The 16,598-nt window shown below is 43.3% G+C and overlaps 1 protein-coding gene across 1 annotated transcript in view; it reads right to left on the bottom strand.

The window, feature by feature from the left end:
* Positions 1–2,423: 2,423 nt before the first annotated feature.
* The window catches only part of TECTB (tectorin beta), a 28,175-nt gene continuing 14,000 nt past the window's right edge, over positions 2,424–16,598 (bottom strand). Inside the window, exons 2-11 of the mRNA XM_075131178.1 lie at positions 13,309–13,408; positions 11,156–11,346; positions 10,477–10,619; positions 10,301–10,400; positions 6,720–6,823; positions 6,553–6,636; positions 5,815–5,977; positions 4,191–4,260; positions 3,071–3,103; positions 2,424–2,604 (exon numbers count right to left, since the gene is read on the bottom strand). Coding sequence (XP_074987279.1) covers positions 2,552–2,604; positions 3,071–3,103; positions 4,191–4,260; positions 5,815–5,977; positions 6,553–6,636; positions 6,720–6,823; positions 10,301–10,400; positions 10,477–10,619; positions 11,156–11,346; positions 13,309–13,408 — 1,041 coding nt within the window. The 3' untranslated portion in view covers positions 2,424–2,551. The remainder of the gene's footprint in view (positions 2,605–3,070; positions 3,104–4,190; positions 4,261–5,814; positions 5,978–6,552; positions 6,637–6,719; positions 6,824–10,300; positions 10,401–10,476; positions 10,620–11,155; positions 11,347–13,308; positions 13,409–16,598) is intronic.

The following is a 16,598-nucleotide window of genomic DNA, read 5'->3' on the forward strand; positions in this document are numbered from 1 at the left end:
AGGAATCCTTGCTTTAAGCTACTTATAAATTAAACTACCTATATTAGATGCCTTACACCTATTTACGCAAATAGTGCCCAGAGTGAGAGAGAACCTATACAGAATTTGAGAATTGTAGACATACAGCATCATCTCTGAATACTCTAGCAAGGAAAAAGGAGGACAATAAGTTTGAAAGGTATTTTACTGGAATTACTTTAGGGTTTCCCCCCGGCATTAGCTTTAGCGGTGTTGACTTTCATGTGCTGCCATAGTTTATGTAATAGGTTAACACAGAAATGGTATGTTAGTTTTTTTACAGTGGTTAAGTACTATATGTGCAACGTCAAATGAATTATTAACAACTATTGTTATTAATTCTATAATTCTGGTAGCACCTAGAGGCCTCAACCAGGGCATGGGGCCTCACTGTGGTGGTGCTGTGTATGATTACATAGTTCATGACTGCCCCTGCCCCAAAGAGTCAGACAAGATGTATCAAACGGGTGCAGCTGGGAGGGAGTGGGAAGGAAGAATGGAGGAACCATAACAGGATATTATAGCATCAGTAGCAATGATCCCAATAAATGAAATGGAAAAAAGGCAAGCACATTAAAATGGTAGCTTGAAAAGAATGCAGCTATTACAGGAATTTAGCAGGGTTCAAAGAGGGGCAGCATGGTTACTTAGCTAACAAAGAACAGACAGAGGTAGGATAGTTAATGCAAAGTGCATTGGAAAGGAGATAGAACCAGATGCCTCGGGCTTTAAACCAAACTTGATTCGGGATTAGGATAAAACTGGCATGTGAGGCAGATTACCCCATCTCTCTGCCACAAGGCTTTTTGCACTTTTGTGTGAAGCATCTGGTGCTAGCCACTGTTGGAGACAGGATACTGGACTAGGTGGATCTCAGATCTGATCCAGTCTGGTATTGTCTATGTTCTTGTTTTAGTCATGTTCTATGTTCTGTACTGTACTGTATGTATACATATGTGTAGTGCCGGCACTGGGATTAATGGGGGCAAATAAAAACTGATTATACCTAGTGTATTCATTTTAGTCTCTTTTATCATAAATACATAAAAGTTTGATGGAAAGACCTGTTAGGTCCTCCATTCAGCTCCTTGCTCACTAGAAGAATGTTCCTTTCTGGACATTTTCAAGTGTTTTGTCCAATCTGGTTTCAAATGTGTCAACCAATGGACCTTCCATCACTTCCCGTAAGACACCATTCTACAGCTCAACACATCTTGCTCCTGGGAAATGGTCATGTCTCCCACTAGTGGGAATCCCCAGAGGTGATAATTACCATCCACCTACTGACAGCTCAGAATTGTTTACACTATTATAATTTGTATTGTGATAGTATCTTGGGGCCCCAACGGAGATCAGGGCCCCATTGTACGAGATGCTGTTTGAACACTGTAGTCATGAGGCACTTTTACAGCAGGACAAACCGGAGTTAGATTTGCTTGCGCTAGCTCGCTCAAAAAAAGCAACATAGCAGTATAGCCCCCCAGTTATAAGTCTGCCTGGAACCCTCCATATGTAGGAGTGGCTGGCCCCATGCTGCCCCTCCACTGATATTTCTAGTGAGCTAGCTTGATCACATCTAACTTGGGTATGCCTACACGTGCTGCCGTCACGCCTTCCGACTGTCTGTCCATAGTGAGAGAGAATCCCTGCCCCAAGAAGCTTGCACTTTAAATACTTCTCTCATTCAAGGGGTGAGGATTTGTGCCTTTTGTGCTGCTGATCACGCATGTGACCCTTGCTGACAACAGTGGTGTCTGTTCGTATGGAGCCATGCTAGATTATATTGATCTGCTTCTCCACCGAGTCAGTTTTTATGGCTAACATAGGTCTAGGTAAAAGTTAATGCAACATTTCCCATTGTGTGGTGCTCAGACCTCTGCTGGACACACAGGGGCAGGGAGAGGAGGTGAGGTGCACGAGATGTGTGAGAGCTCAGTCCTGTATGGTACTGAGCATTTGGGCCTGATCCTGAGACTTATGCACATGAATAACTTCATGACTTCAATGGGACAGCTCTTGTGCTTAAAGTGCTTCACTGGATCATGGCTGACTGCTCAGCACCTTGCAGGATCGAGTCCTTAACTGAGCTGGGGAAGTCTTTAGCAAGACCCAGTGAAGGGGGCTACAACTGGTGGGCTTTTTGTTTGTTCGTTTGTTTCTGAAGGGGGCTCAGCTTTGGGAAGTGCTGAGTTAGCATGTCCCTGTGTTTCTTACATACTAGAAACAAGCCCTGTTTCACACCACACCCGTTCAAAGGGGAGAAGTGAACAGCACAGGTAAGCCCTTGCTGTTCGCTTTTGTAAAATAACTGCAGAGGCTGGGAAAAGAAAGATCAGTGTCATTATTTCCCATTATTATAGAAACAAAAATCAAGCCATGTTTTATTTATTTTTCCTGTAAAACAATACAGTTCCCCCTCCACCCCCCGTTAGTAAAATAAACACTGTTTTAAGTAGTAAAGTACCGTTACAAAGTGTGTTTGGGCTGGCGGGGGAGCAGGGGAATGATTTGAGAACTGCAGCTGGGTTGTGTCTCACAGTAAAACAGCACAGATTCCAAGCAGGAAGATTAGATGACTGAGAATAGCTGCAAGGAAATCACAGAGAGCAAGGTAAGTTCTCAGCTGAAATCTTCAAACGTCTTAAATTAAATTCTGTTTAGGTTCTGATCCTGTGCCCATCACGTTGGCATCTGAGCTCCCTAAAGTGACTCAGTCCGTGTGTTAGGCTTTTGAAATGTGTTTTACAAATCCGAACAGGAATAGAAATGTTTTCATGGCATTTTTTCTAAGCATGAAAATAAGAGTGAAACTGACACTAGAAGAAAGTGCAATTGACAGGTCTAGTTTCACTGTCCAAGGTACCCCAAGTACCAAAAAAGGAAACAAACCACATAAATGTTGCAAAATAAAAATCGATATTGAAAATTCTTTCTTCTGTAGGAACTCCATTTGTTCTGAGTAGATTTACAAGTTTTTAAAAAAGCATATGGGATCGATATGGACAGTTGCTTTCTGGGATGGGCATTTTTGGTGTCTTATTTTGCTCTTTACCTGAGAAGTTGTAGTAACCGGATAAACCTCCATCTGTATAATATTAGAAAAGAGAACAATTGGATGGCATTGTTTAAAGGAAGGCAAAATCTAGCAGTATGATTGGGGGAACAGAACAGATAACATACAGCTATATATGTCACATTTTGATAAGCATTTTCTCTCATGGCTTTAACATCTCTGTGAACTTCAAGCTGAACAGGACTAATCCTCCTTCCATCTCCAGTGCCTAATTCTCCTTTTGCTTACATTGATGTAAGTGTGCATATAGGAACAAGAGCACTGAAGTCAGTGAAGTTACACCAGGGTAAGTGAGAGGAGAATTCTCATTTACACTAAAGGCTTCTTTATACTGCTCAGGTAGCATAAAGGGGCTGTATAGTTGGTGTTGATTTGTCACCCTAGTGTAAAGGGTCCCTAGTGTAAATGAGAATTAGGCCCATAGTGTTCAAAGAATTCACACGAAAAGACTTGCACGTGAGGGCTGGATCCTATAGTCCTAAGAGTGCTAACTTCTGGGCCCTCCTCTAGGGAGAAGTAGGCATAGGTGGACATGATGGGTTTGAGCTATATTTCTCTGTGTGTGTGTGTGTGTGTGTGTGTGTGTGTGTGTGTGTGTGTGTTGGGATATCACTGGATGGAGCGGCAAGTGGATCCACAGTTGTGCAGATCCACCAGCCAAAGAGCCTTATCCATAGAAACACCTGAAGCACAGATTCACTGGCATACAGAAGACTTAGGGGAGATTCTCCCCCCCCAACCCTCCCCCCCCACACAGTGCAACATCCCTGCCTGGAGCCTCTTAACCCAGGCTGCATGGGTATTCCAGGATTATAGTAGTTGAACTAAACGGTCGCTTTATCTATGGAGGGACTTTGGAACTGGTCCTTCTACAGCAGTTGTAGCAAAATTCAACCCTTCCAAGTAACCACCAAAGTCTAAAGATCGTTATTTAATTGCTGCTAATCTTCTCCATTCTCTGACTAGGGATAAATGTATATGGAAGCAGTACCTCTCCCTCTTACTGTCATCCCTGCTCGGAGAATGACTGACTGTTCCCATATGTGACACTTCGTAAGAGAGAGAAATTCTTTTCCAAATAGAAAACATTCACACTTACTGTGTACTGCAAATTCCGCTGCTAGAACGCCTCCGGTTTGTTCGGTGCGTCGTTTTCGTTTTTCACATGGCTCAAAAGAACAGACAGAGTCATTTATTTAAAAAAAGAAACCCTGAAGTTTTCCTTTGTTAGAAAATGAAATCTCGGTCAGTCCCTGTATTTTGCATTTTAAAATGAAACCTGATAGACTCCAATTACTAGCTCCTTGCACCCCTCCTGGGAGGGGTAGAGCAGGACCAGCTCTCACGCTTCAAAGACTATCCCTGTTACATATTTTCTGAGAATCCCAGAGTGGATTCAAATGGGCTATAGGCAGCAGTCCTTAAAAAATGACCTTCAAATTAATTTGCTGCTACTTTAAGGTGCTGAAATGACAGCTGCCATCAAAACCCATGTCTTGTATTGAACCACAGACTTGGCCAACCTGCCCTCTCTACAATAGCTTGGAGAAACCCCCTCTAGAGGGGAAAGCAGGGTTGATCCCCATGTGTTCAAAACTTGGCCGCTCTACAAGGTGGTCACTGAGGATACTGCTATGGTTATTGCCAGCTGAGATTCCTGTCCACTGGGGAGTGGCCTGAAACCACCAAATTCATTCCTCATAGACTGCCAGATACGTAGCATAATGCCTTCTGTCACTATTGGTCTTGGAACTTACAGCCTGAGTGATTTTGCCTGTTCCTTGGCCCTTCCAGATCACATAACTTGTTTATTTTTACACAAGCTGCACATGGTAACTTTGGTTTCCAGAAAAATACATTGCTTGTAACCCCAGAGCCACCACCTTGGTTCAAGCTTATCTGCAGCAGACAGGCTGTGGGCCTTCCTGGTCAGAATGGGCTCCACTAGCTGTTAGACTCCTGGAGCTCTTTGTGCATGCCAATGAGACAATCCCCATCCTATACCCTCAGGCTGGCTGCAGAAGATTTGTGGCAGCTGACCCGTGATAATGGGAATACTTGGAAGTACTGCAACCACCAGCTTGGCTCTCTGTCAGGTTCCATTCCAGGCCCAGGGATTCAGGGGGCTTTGTTTGCTTTATTTTCATAAATGATTTTGTTCACTCCTGGCTCCATGTGATGATAACTGGGACACCTAGGAGGACTGGTAGGAGACTGTTTCCTGGCCTTAGTTGCATGTCATGGGTCAGGGGGACAAAAGTTTCATAGAGCGGGGTGGAAAAAACAGTGAACATTTTTTGAAAAACACTTGTGATTTTTATTTTCTTTTACTGTTTCTTTCAAAACTGTGATAATTTTTTTCACTCAGCTCTATTGCTGGTGAAAAATACTGAAAAAAATTCTATACAAATCTTTCACTGAACTTTTTCCATTTAAAAAACAAAACAAAACAAAACTGAATTTGCCCCAAACCATTTAATCAAACTTGAAATGCAGACATCAGCCTACTCAATATAGGGACAGTATGTGCTGACTCCTCTTACAAGTGCATTGCTTTGGCTCCCTCTAGTGGACAGAACATAACTACACAATGAAGAAACTTCTCTTGAGAGCAAAGAAACAGACCAGACCCCCAGATTCCAAACACTTGACTGGGGGCTGTTGACCCTGGGTCTGAATTTTCTAGCTTGGGCCCATCTCTTATCCTTAGCGGAAGGACTTACCACAGGGCAGGAAAACTTTTCACTGTCACAGACATGTGTCTCACAGTGCAGCCAGACTTTGGACAGTTTGGGGATGTTTTGGAACCGGAAAGCATTGAACTGGAAGGTGGCCCGGCTGTTTTTCCCATTTTCGTGCACTAAGATAGAGTTGTCCGTTGCGCACCTAAATTGCACATTGAAAAGTGTCATGAGAACAGACACAGCTGCAAGGTCTAATGGCCCTAGATTTCTGATGCTCTGCTTTCTTTAGCCTCCTCCGAAAAGCAGCATCAGGATACTCCCTTTGCCTGAGACTGGAGTGAGACAGGCATTCATAATGCTCTTCTTGAGCCCATCTTGATAGTCATTTTGCTTTCAGCTGCACCATTATGACATGTAGGGGAATACATGGGTTGCTTGGGTGTCAGTGAAAGCAGAATGTGATACAGCTTCTTCATGCAACCCTCTTACTTTTGGAATCCTTGGATGATTTTACAAACATTGGAGGCCCAATAGAGTCCTCTCGGTAACAAGCTATTACCTATTAATCTGTCCTGGACTATGTGCCTCAGTACCATTACTGCTAGGCTTCTACGCAAACCGCAAGACCAATCCCTCTTGTGCACACTTTGTATGACTGTAGACACTAATGTCATGCTTTGCCAACCAGTACAAACATGACCTAAAAACACCCAACTTGATATTCACGTAACTCATCCATGTAACACATCGTTTGGCCTCACTCATATAATTACCTACCCTTTTGTGATCAGTGGCCACTGGATTTGGTAGAAATACTCGGATGAAGGCGTTGCCCAGCAGTTGTTCAGAACTACTTTAAACCTGTGAGGAAACCAACCAATACACTGACATCAGCAACAATCTGTCAGCGACAGTTCCCAGTTGTAAATCAATACCTTTCATACCTCTTACTTAACCCCTTGGCTTCTACTCCAGCAAATACATCTGAACCAATTTCTGAGGTTTCAACGACAAAGGGGGCTTCTTTTTTGCTTGAAAACTTGGCATTCTTTGAGAGAAAGAGGCAGCGTGCATTAATAACACCACCAAAGCAAAGACATGTGATTACGTAATAAAGCCAAGCACAGAAAAATGGAGTTCAGAAGTCTGGATTCCCTTGATCGGGGTGTTCTGATATGGGGTCAGACACGATTAGCTTTACATATCACTATATCCATCCATCTTTGCTAACAGCATTTCCCCCATAATGTCAGATTACAACAGTCATTGACATGATTAAGGCTTAAATTGTGAAGTCGAGTTGCAGGAGGGCTCAAGAAACCATCTTCCTTTTCTCAGGAAAGGGGCTAGCCAGCTACCTTATGTTTATGTCCAGCAAGAAAGAAGAGGCTTCTGCAAAAGATAGTCTGAGTTGCAAAATGTGTTTTGCTGAACTGACAAGGATTGCGTGCTGATGTCCAGACAAAGCATGTCTCCATGGGACCCTGAGCCTTGCAGCTTCTCATTGCACTGTAGTAAAACAAAGCTAGTAAGAGACTGAAACTGTGTAAACGAAAGTGTGGTGTACAGTTCAAAGCGTTATCTATCTGGTTAGATAGAAAGATACACAGCCCCAAAGCTCCACAGAACCATCTTTCATCTGTTTCTTCCCTTGCATTGTTTCCTAACTTTCTCATTCTCTAGCACTGTTTTTCTCACATTCCTCTGGACAACAAAAGCCTAGAGACATTACAGCAGTCTCTTGTAGCCATAGCTTTGAAATATCCAATAGACTGCCTGTATTGAACTTAAACCTAAAGACTGTACCTAGGCTAACAACCATGGGATGTCTGTGACATTAAGAACTTTACACTGGTTTATAATTGCTTAGCCTTGTTGCAGAAGGAAGAATGGATGACGGGGAATGCAGAAACTGGATGTACCAATCCTCACAGGGTCTATAAGATTCACTACCTGCAGAGATGACCAAGAGAAGGAGGCAAGGGATGAAGGATAAGAGCACCATACTTATGGCTGGGATGGAATTAATCCTGCCTGACTCTGTGGCTGAGGAAACGCATCATGGTACAAAGTTCCTGCTGCTACCTAGTCCCTTGAAAGTGCTAATAGCGTCCTGGTGGAGGCAGAGATGTACTTTGCCTCCGTTGAAAGGATGGGGGAACTCCTACTCCAGTGTGAGCGGCCCAGGAGCGTCCGGAAGAATTCTGAGTCAGGCAAAATCCCTCCTGCAGTGAACTGCTGAAGTGCGCACCCCTGCCCCTCGTGTCAAGTACACTCGCTCCACCACATCTGCTGCATTGGCCTCATTCCAGTAGCAACCTATTGACATGGTTTTTTTGTAAAACAGCAGGTGCTTTCTGTTTGGAGGGCCCTGGCACATTCCTCCGGGTTTAAGACTTGGAAGGGGAAATGTAAGGCTCCCTGCTGCCCTCTGTTGGGAGAAAGCAGAATTTTCTACAACCTTTTTTACAACACAAGGTAATGTTAACCATCCTGAAAACACTGGGAAGGTATTTGTTATCTTTGGCCTGAGGTGATTAACATATTTGAAGGCATGAGGCAGCCACAAGCCTTACTCAACATGTTTTTTTAAGATGCCAGCATAGATACTATGACACTCTCTGTCAAGAAACAGAAGGAATCTCTAAGTCATGCTGAAGCCACAAGTGGTTTGAGCGTCATTAATCCTCACCCTGCAACGAGCTACACTTTTGAAGCTGCTTTTCCTGACCTGTACCACTTGACGTTGATTTTTCTATTAGTTTCTTCCCCCAGTTTGTTTATTTCATTATGACACCAAACTGTGCAGGTGAAAATGTTTATGTGGGCTTGTGGTTCCTGAGTCTGTGCACACAAATGGCCATTTGGACAATCAAAGTAGTTGCATGCAAATGGTTATAAAGCCCAAGCCCCTTATGCTTTTTAGTTTCACTCTGAGCCATTTGGCATCACCGTGAGAGCGATTAGCAGAGGTGGAAGGATCCCTGTAGTGATAAAGCAATATTATGCCCCAAACTAGAACTGTTTGAATAGTACAAAGAATGGAGCTCATTGCAAAACAAGTTTCATCCTGCAGGAAATTTTGATATTTTGACCTTTTCTTTTCATCTTGAATTCGGGGTGAAAAAGAAACTGCACTGTCTCATGAGAAAGTGAGTCTGGCTTGGAAGCTGGGCCCACTTGGGCAAATGGGGCATGAGCGACCCAGAACTGTAACTCCACTGAGGCACCATGGCAGCTATTTTGCTGATGGAAAATTCCACCAAAACTGAGCTTTTTCCCATTTTCTAAAGAGAAAATGTTTTGTTCAGAACATTTTGAGCAGCCCTAACAAAGTAGTGATTCACTCATGTTTTGCCCATACATGTCATGAGTTAGCGCCACACTTACTCATAGTGGTCATTATTTGTAGTCTGTGAGTGAGTACTATTGGCTGTTTGTGACTCCTTGGAGCCTCAAGAATTTTAGTTCAAATAATTAACTTGGCTAAAGAACAGATTGGAAATAGCTTGTTCGTTCTCCATCATTTGTTATTCTCCCATCATTCAGCCAGGAACTAGCAATAGGATTGTAGTATTGAACAGATCAGTCACACACCACAAATAAGCAGGGACCAAAGCCTTTGGTTGTTGGTTCCCTAAAACCAGCGGGGATGGGGAAGATTCCACTGGTACCCTAAATCCAGTAGGTATAGGGGAAGATTCCATCCATCCAAGCCCTGTAGAGGATCCATATGCAAAGCCGCCCCATAGCCTGGCCTCAGGATTTGGCTCCATATCATTACTAGTGTGTTTTATTCATGTAAAATCTAGGCTACTGGGCTACCCTCCACTTACACTGTGATTTTCTGGAAATAGATTCAGGGGTTGGTTTGCTGCTCTGCCAATGCAGACAGACTCCCGCGTGCCCCCCCCTCCCCCCCGAAAAGGTGGTAGAACTTTAAAAGGAAATCTTGCTGGCATGGGGCAAACATTGGAAATCAAATCCAGTGTGAACTAAAGATCTCAGGGGAACACTAAGCAGCCAGCTCATCGGAGAACAGCTAAGCAAATTTCAGGAGGAATGAAAGGGGCTTCTATATTTTGTGAGACTGGAGGATAGAAGCAGTGTCTGTGGATTCACACAGTTCTTTGTTTAGGCTAAAAGCAAAGTTTGGCTGTTTCTTCTGACACCAGTCAAATCTGTAACCATGCAAGAGAGAAACACGCCTCTAGTCAGCGAAATCTGTGCCACAAAGGGACATTACATGTTTTAAAAATGGTATATGAGCTACTCTGTTCCATCTAGATTGATCCTTATTAATTTATTAGAAATAAGTACACCCCCCCCCCCATAAATCCCATGTTCATTATCTGCTGCGTGGTGACAGTGTGCTCAATACCGTACAAAACAGAGGCGCTCTTATGGCTGGATTCCCTTCTCATGGACGCTGGTGGAAATATGGAACGGCTCCCATGAAGTGAGTGGACTCACCCCATTGTGCAGGCTCTGACAGACTAAATACCGGCTGAGAAGGAGCACTTACAGAGTAGAAGTTGAGGGATAATTGACTTTCAAATGAACCGGAGCTCCCATTCTTCACATGGACTGTCGCCACTCTAGAAAATTGAGAACATTTCGTATGACTGAAACATATGTTATTGATAATGGAGCCAGCCCTGTGCTGAAAATGGGGGAGTCTGTTCCTCCTGGGGGAGTTACCTTTGGTCGAAGGCAGCCTGGTTGACCAAGTAGTTTGCATGGTAAGTACAGGTGAATGAGTAATTCACAGGCTGGCTCTTCACAATTACCGAACTGTCGTTGGAGACGATGGAGTTGTAGAAGTGATAGATAGGGTTTTTAAACTGCAGTCGGGGGGGGGACAATGAGAGAAATGCTGGCAGTGAAAATTGGATGCAAACAGGGACCTCTGCCTGATGTTTGAAACAGGAAAAGGCCATTCTTGTGACATAAATGATCAGCAAAACAATCTGTTCTGGTTCTTTATGCATTTCTGTTACAGTAGAGTCTTGAGGCCCCAGTTGCCGAGAGCTGGGCACACAAGTAAATGAGAAGACGGTAATGTTAGTACATGTACATGTAGATGAATTGAATGTGGACCTAATCCCATGTGCGTTTTGGCTGCGCCAGGGATGCAGGACTGTCTGACTTCCAACATAAGTGTCAATGATCCATGATATTGAAAAGCCCTAGAGCCTTTGACAAATGGTCTGAGTTTACATCCTGCCTGCCTCAGTTACAGCATGTATAGCCTGACCCAAAGAACATTAATGGTCATGGGAATCTTTCCACTGACTTCAGTGGGCTTTGGAACGGGCCCATGCTGTACAAAGTTGCTGCCAATGCACGGGAAGCGAATTTTTGCCCATGATGTACTTACCTCTGATTGAGTTCCACAGTAGGACTTGTTTTGAGGCGATAAATCTGGAATCGTGAATTGGTAGTATCCTGAATCATGAACCCCATTGTAGCAAACGCCTCCAAGAGCCAACTGATTAACCTCCCATCCATAGGGACATTCGGGAATTTTTGTAATGATGGTTTTAGGATAGCAATACACCAAAATGATGTCTAAAAGGAAAAAATACAGGTATTCTAAGTTCCATTCTCCTGCTAAGACTGATCTAGATCTGAACTTTGTGGGTAGTGTTTGCATCTGGAGTTTACATTTGGATCTACCTTTATCTCAAACTGGATTAAGGATCTGATGTCAGTGGAAGTTTATCTACTAACTTTAAAGGAAGCAGGTTTGGGGCCTATGGGAGTTTGGCATTTGAATACCATTGGATTTAAATTTGATATCTATTGTTATTTGCCTGGCTAAACCCCTTTAGGTCTCTTTGAAAATCCAATCCACCAGCCTAAATCTATAGAGCAAACCATAATAATCAAAATTCTTTTGGTGAAAGTCTGTCCCCATTGGAGTCTGGGAGAGTTTTGCCTTTGACTTCAGAGGGGCCAGAATTTCACCCTTTGTGTAAATTTTATTAAAATTAGAACAGCTGATCAAAGAACAAAGAAAAAATGAAGTGAAATCGTACTACAAGGAAAATTGTCATATTACCGCACGTTAATGTTATGGGCCCAGATCCTTAGCTGGTGTCACTTAGCATATCACTATTGACTTCATTGAAAATAACCTGGGCAAGTGTGTTTGTTGTCTTCAGGAGACGTACATCTATTCATAGCAGCTTTATATCTGGGCCATACTATTACTAAAAGTTCTTATATTAATATCCATTGCTGTCGATACAGGGCCAATGTAAACATAATTGTCACAATTTCCAAGCCAAAATGCAGTTTGCAAAAGATGAAACAAACAGACCAAACTTTTTAATAACGGTCAGTACAGAGGCTGGACCCAGACATGAAGTACAGATATTACACATCACAGCATAGGGTTGCTTACTTGGTCTTGCAGTGATAGTGCTTCTTATTTACATGGAAACAGGTTGCATGAATTTGAATACATAAAAAGTAAAAGCAGCCTAAACATTAGTGGGCTAAAAATTGAAATTTGACTGCTAGCTACAGAAACAAAATATTGTTTAAAAAAATCCCCCCCAACCCAAAGCACACTGCTGCTTATGGGATACATAGGGCTTGATCTTGAATTCACGGCATAGCCACAGGCTTTGCTTTGTGTTGTGGGTGCTCAAGGAAGACAGGATTGAGAATGTAGCTGTGGAGACATTAATAATTTCCACTTTTTTTAAATCAATGAACTTTCAAAATTCCCAGCCTGATCCTCCTTGTAACTACGCTCTGATCCTGCACCCACCCACAAGAAACTTTGCACGCATTAGTATGCCTACTGAATTCAGTCAGACTACTCACATGAGTAAAGCACCTTACTCATGAGCAACTGTTAAAATTCATCAATAGCTCATGGAAATGATTCCTGCTTATCCATTTTGTTGACACAAGCACAGTGGACATGCAGATAAAGTGATACTTCATATTTTAAGGGATCCTGGATAAATTTCTAATATATGTTCTCTAATTTTTGAAAGTTGCAAGCCAAGGTCCCAGTCCTGCACTAAATCAGTTGGGCTCCCAGGCAGAATTCAGTGGAGGATCAGAAAGTTACTTTCACCCCCCTAATACAGTACCCTGGTTATATATGTTAGGTTTCAGCCCTACAAACCCTTATGCACGTCAGTAGTCCAACTGGAGTCAATGGAACTACTCACATGAGTAATGCCTGCTCATGTGGCAAGGATTTGCAGGATGTAGCCCTTGATATGTTAGAATGCTTTAGATTCATTTCTATTTTCAGGACTTTTTTAGGCCCTGATCCTGCAGAGATTCACACATGTTTAATTTTATGCACTGTGACCGCTCCTTAGTTTGGCCTTAGTTTGTTTTCTGTGTTAGCTGAGACTAAAGTCAGACCAATAAAAACTGTGCCAGAATTAAAAACTTTAAATCCCTCAAGATAGATATTTCATTGTTACCTAACCAGAAACCCTTTGGCTTCCTTTAACTGTGAGAGAAGATTTTATTTAGAAAAATAAATTGAAGTTATTTTACCTGCTTTATTTGGATTGCAGGGGGCTGCAAAGGCTTGAACCAAGATGTCCAGCAGATAAATAGCAACAATCACCATGTCTTCCAAAGGGCCAAGAATACACTGATAACAAAAGCAGAGTTTGTCTTTTAAAATGCTGTTGGGTCTTAACGCATTTTTTTAAAATGTTAATTTTTTTAAAAAAGAGAAAATGTCTCTGAAATTCCATTAAGTGCAATTATAGACTTGTAGATGTGGTTTAACATGCTCCTTAGTCACTGCTGGAAAAATCATTCTGTGATATTGATATGTCATCCAGTTTGATTGCAATTGCCACTCAGAAATATTTACTGAGCACTTCTGCCTCTTTGGCATCATTATTGATAATTTCAGCATCTGAGTCTAGTAATGGATCTGTATCACTGCTAAGGATTTCTTTTTTGTTCCTATAAAAGTCACAGAATAAAAGAGCTTCAAACATGAATGAATCAAAATTAGACAATGAATTTGAAGGAAAAAAGAGAAGCAGGAAAAACAAAATCAAGCAAGGAAATCAGAAGAAGAGAGAGAAGAGCTAATTGCAAGGAAGAAGAAGAAGTGTAGAGGTGAGTAAAAATACACTTTACTTATTAGCCAAACAGAGAAACTATTCCCATATTCAGTCCGGATGGTTGTTATCCTGCAATATATATCTCACTCTCTCATGCAAAGCTGTTGAGTGAATGATGTGATTTCTCCTTTAATATTAGCCTCTGAGTTTGCAAAATAGCAATATGAATTAATAGTATTAAGAATTCAGTCACAGACCTCAAACCTTCAAGCTGCTCTGCACCGATGCAGGCATGGTCCCAGCACAGAACAGTTTGCAGGATCAGGGCCATAATACTTGTATTTTTCCATACTAGACACTTTTTAGGTAATTCCTCTAGCTTACACAGATCACTCAGCAGACAGAAATAACAAGTATCATTTAGCCAGTAATGTGCCCAGATAGAAAAACAATTTTTTCCTTGGAATTAGTATTTTCAACACAAAAAACAATTTCAATCAATCAGCCTGTTTTTCTAATAATATATTAAATGTTTATACTGTATATCTAAGTGACAATTTCTTTAAAAAAATCACATGCACCCATTAGAAGTTTAAGGAATATAATACCTAAAGACAAGAACAGGCAAAGGATTCAGGTGTTCATTCTCCCCGTTTTATTCTGTTAGCTGTGTATCTGCTCTTCCCAAGATGTCCTTCTTTCAAATGAATCCAGCTGGCGTTATCGTCACTTTATATAGGCCATCTTGTGAAAGGGACCCATCTTTGGTTAAATCTCAATCAACCAGTAGTATCCAATAGGGTAGGATGGCCAAAAAGAATTGTACAAAGTAACTGAATGGAAAGTTCAGTTCCCCTGCTCTAGGGTAGACATTATTCATGCTATCTGAATGAGGTTTAAACCTATTTATTATGGTCTTCAAACAGAATTCTGCTAACAGTATGAAAGTTGCACCAAATTTGTTTTACATCTTAACTTGGAAGATGTATGTGGACTTTTTTTTTATTGGCAGGAAGCCAGTTGCCTGCTGGCTGAAATCTGCTTACTTAAAAGACACTGAATGCCCATTGGGTGGGAATTTCAAACAAGCACAAGGGTACTATGTGTCAGGAAGCAGGGCCTGCAGCAGACCTACTCTCCAGACAATCTAATAAGTGCAGCTAGCCTTTAGAAGGCTGCATGATTCGTTCCATCACCTGGAAGGATCAGCAGACTGGCTCTTAAGACCAGTTGCAGCAGCAGTTCACTGGCTGCTCAAAGCATTTGCCCACAGTTATGATAGGTCCTGTGCCTGCCTGGTCCAGCCCTGCTCTTGCCTTACCTCACACCAGGTAACCCGGTCTAAGGGCATGTCTACACTTACCTCTGGAGTGATCGATCCAGCAGGGGTCGATTTATCGCGTCTAGTGAAGATGGGAAAAATCAACCGCCAAGCGCTCTCCCATTGACTCCGGTACTCCACCGGAGCGAGAGGCGCAGGCGGAGTCGATGGGGGAAGTGGCAGCTGTCGACTTACTGCAGTGAAGACACCGTGGTGAGCAGATATAAGTACGTCGACTTCAGCTACGTTAGTCACGTAGCTGAAGTTGCGTAACTTAGATCTATTCTCCTCCCCTCCCTCCCCCAGTGTAGACCAGGCCTAACCCTTGGCTCTGATTCCTGACCTCTGACTTTGGGTCTAACCCTTGGCTCTGGCATCTGGCTGCTGAATTCAGTTCTGACCCTGGCTCTGCCTCTGTCTGTGATCCTTGGCTTGGGCACCTCTCTGCTCTGACCACTAGGCCTGACTGCCCACATCCCCATCACAGACACTGTGTGCCCAACTCTTATTGAATATCTATGGGAGTTAGGGCCTAGCTCACTTGGGTGTTTTTGAAAATCCCACCCTCTAATGTCACTCGGATAGACACAGGAGACAATATTCAATAGATTATTTTCCAGCATTGGGGCTCTTTCATATTTCAGTAGATTTTATTATCCTTTTGCAGAGGCTCACATGAATCCAAGATGGAATATATTTCCTTAGGTGGGACTTGCCTTTTGCACCTAATCCCAGAAAAGCGTCCATAATGGGTAAAAGTCACCCTTGTGCGGAGAGCCAGATCAAAAGGCCTATATTCACCATACATTGTGGCCAGCTGTGTCTGCAAATGTATGTGGGTAGCGGCACATATAACCCATGGCTTCCCCATGACATGGTGTTTTGAGACAGTAGATCATACAGAGACCCAATAATCATGATTGTAGCTCATCCACATTCTGTCCTTCACCTGGCTGTATGCTAGGAGGTGCAGAGCCCACCACCTATCCCTGTTACCAGTGTTCCCTCTAATTTCTTTTGTCTGTCGGCGGAATTAATTTTGTTATGTGCACCAATATGGAGGTGATGTGTGGTAGAGGTGAGGCCTAGGGGTTCAGAGTGTGGGAGGGGGCTCAGGGCTGGGGCAGTGGGTTGGGGTGCGGGGAGGTGCTGCCCTGGGATGGGGCTGGGGATGAGGGGTTTGGGGTCCAGGCTGCCCTGGGGCTGTGGTGGGGAGAGAGGACTCCCCCCAGCCCTCTCTCACTGCAGCAGCTTGGGGCCAGGTGAGAGGTGCCTCTCCCCAGCCATGGCAGCTCTGGTGGGGCTGGGCCGGGCTGGACTGGGCTGGGCCGGGCCGTGGCACTTCTGGCAGAGAGGTGCCTCTCCTGGGCTGTGGCAGCTCCTGTGGGGCTGGGCTTGGGTCGGGGAGGGGCTCCTTTCCCCAGCAGCTCCTGTGGGGCTGG

This window comes from Caretta caretta, chromosome 7, assembly GCF_965140235.1.
Source record: "Caretta caretta isolate rCarCar2 chromosome 7, rCarCar1.hap1, whole genome shotgun sequence".
NCBI classification, from domain to species: Eukaryota; Metazoa; Chordata; order Testudines; family Cheloniidae; genus Caretta; species Caretta caretta.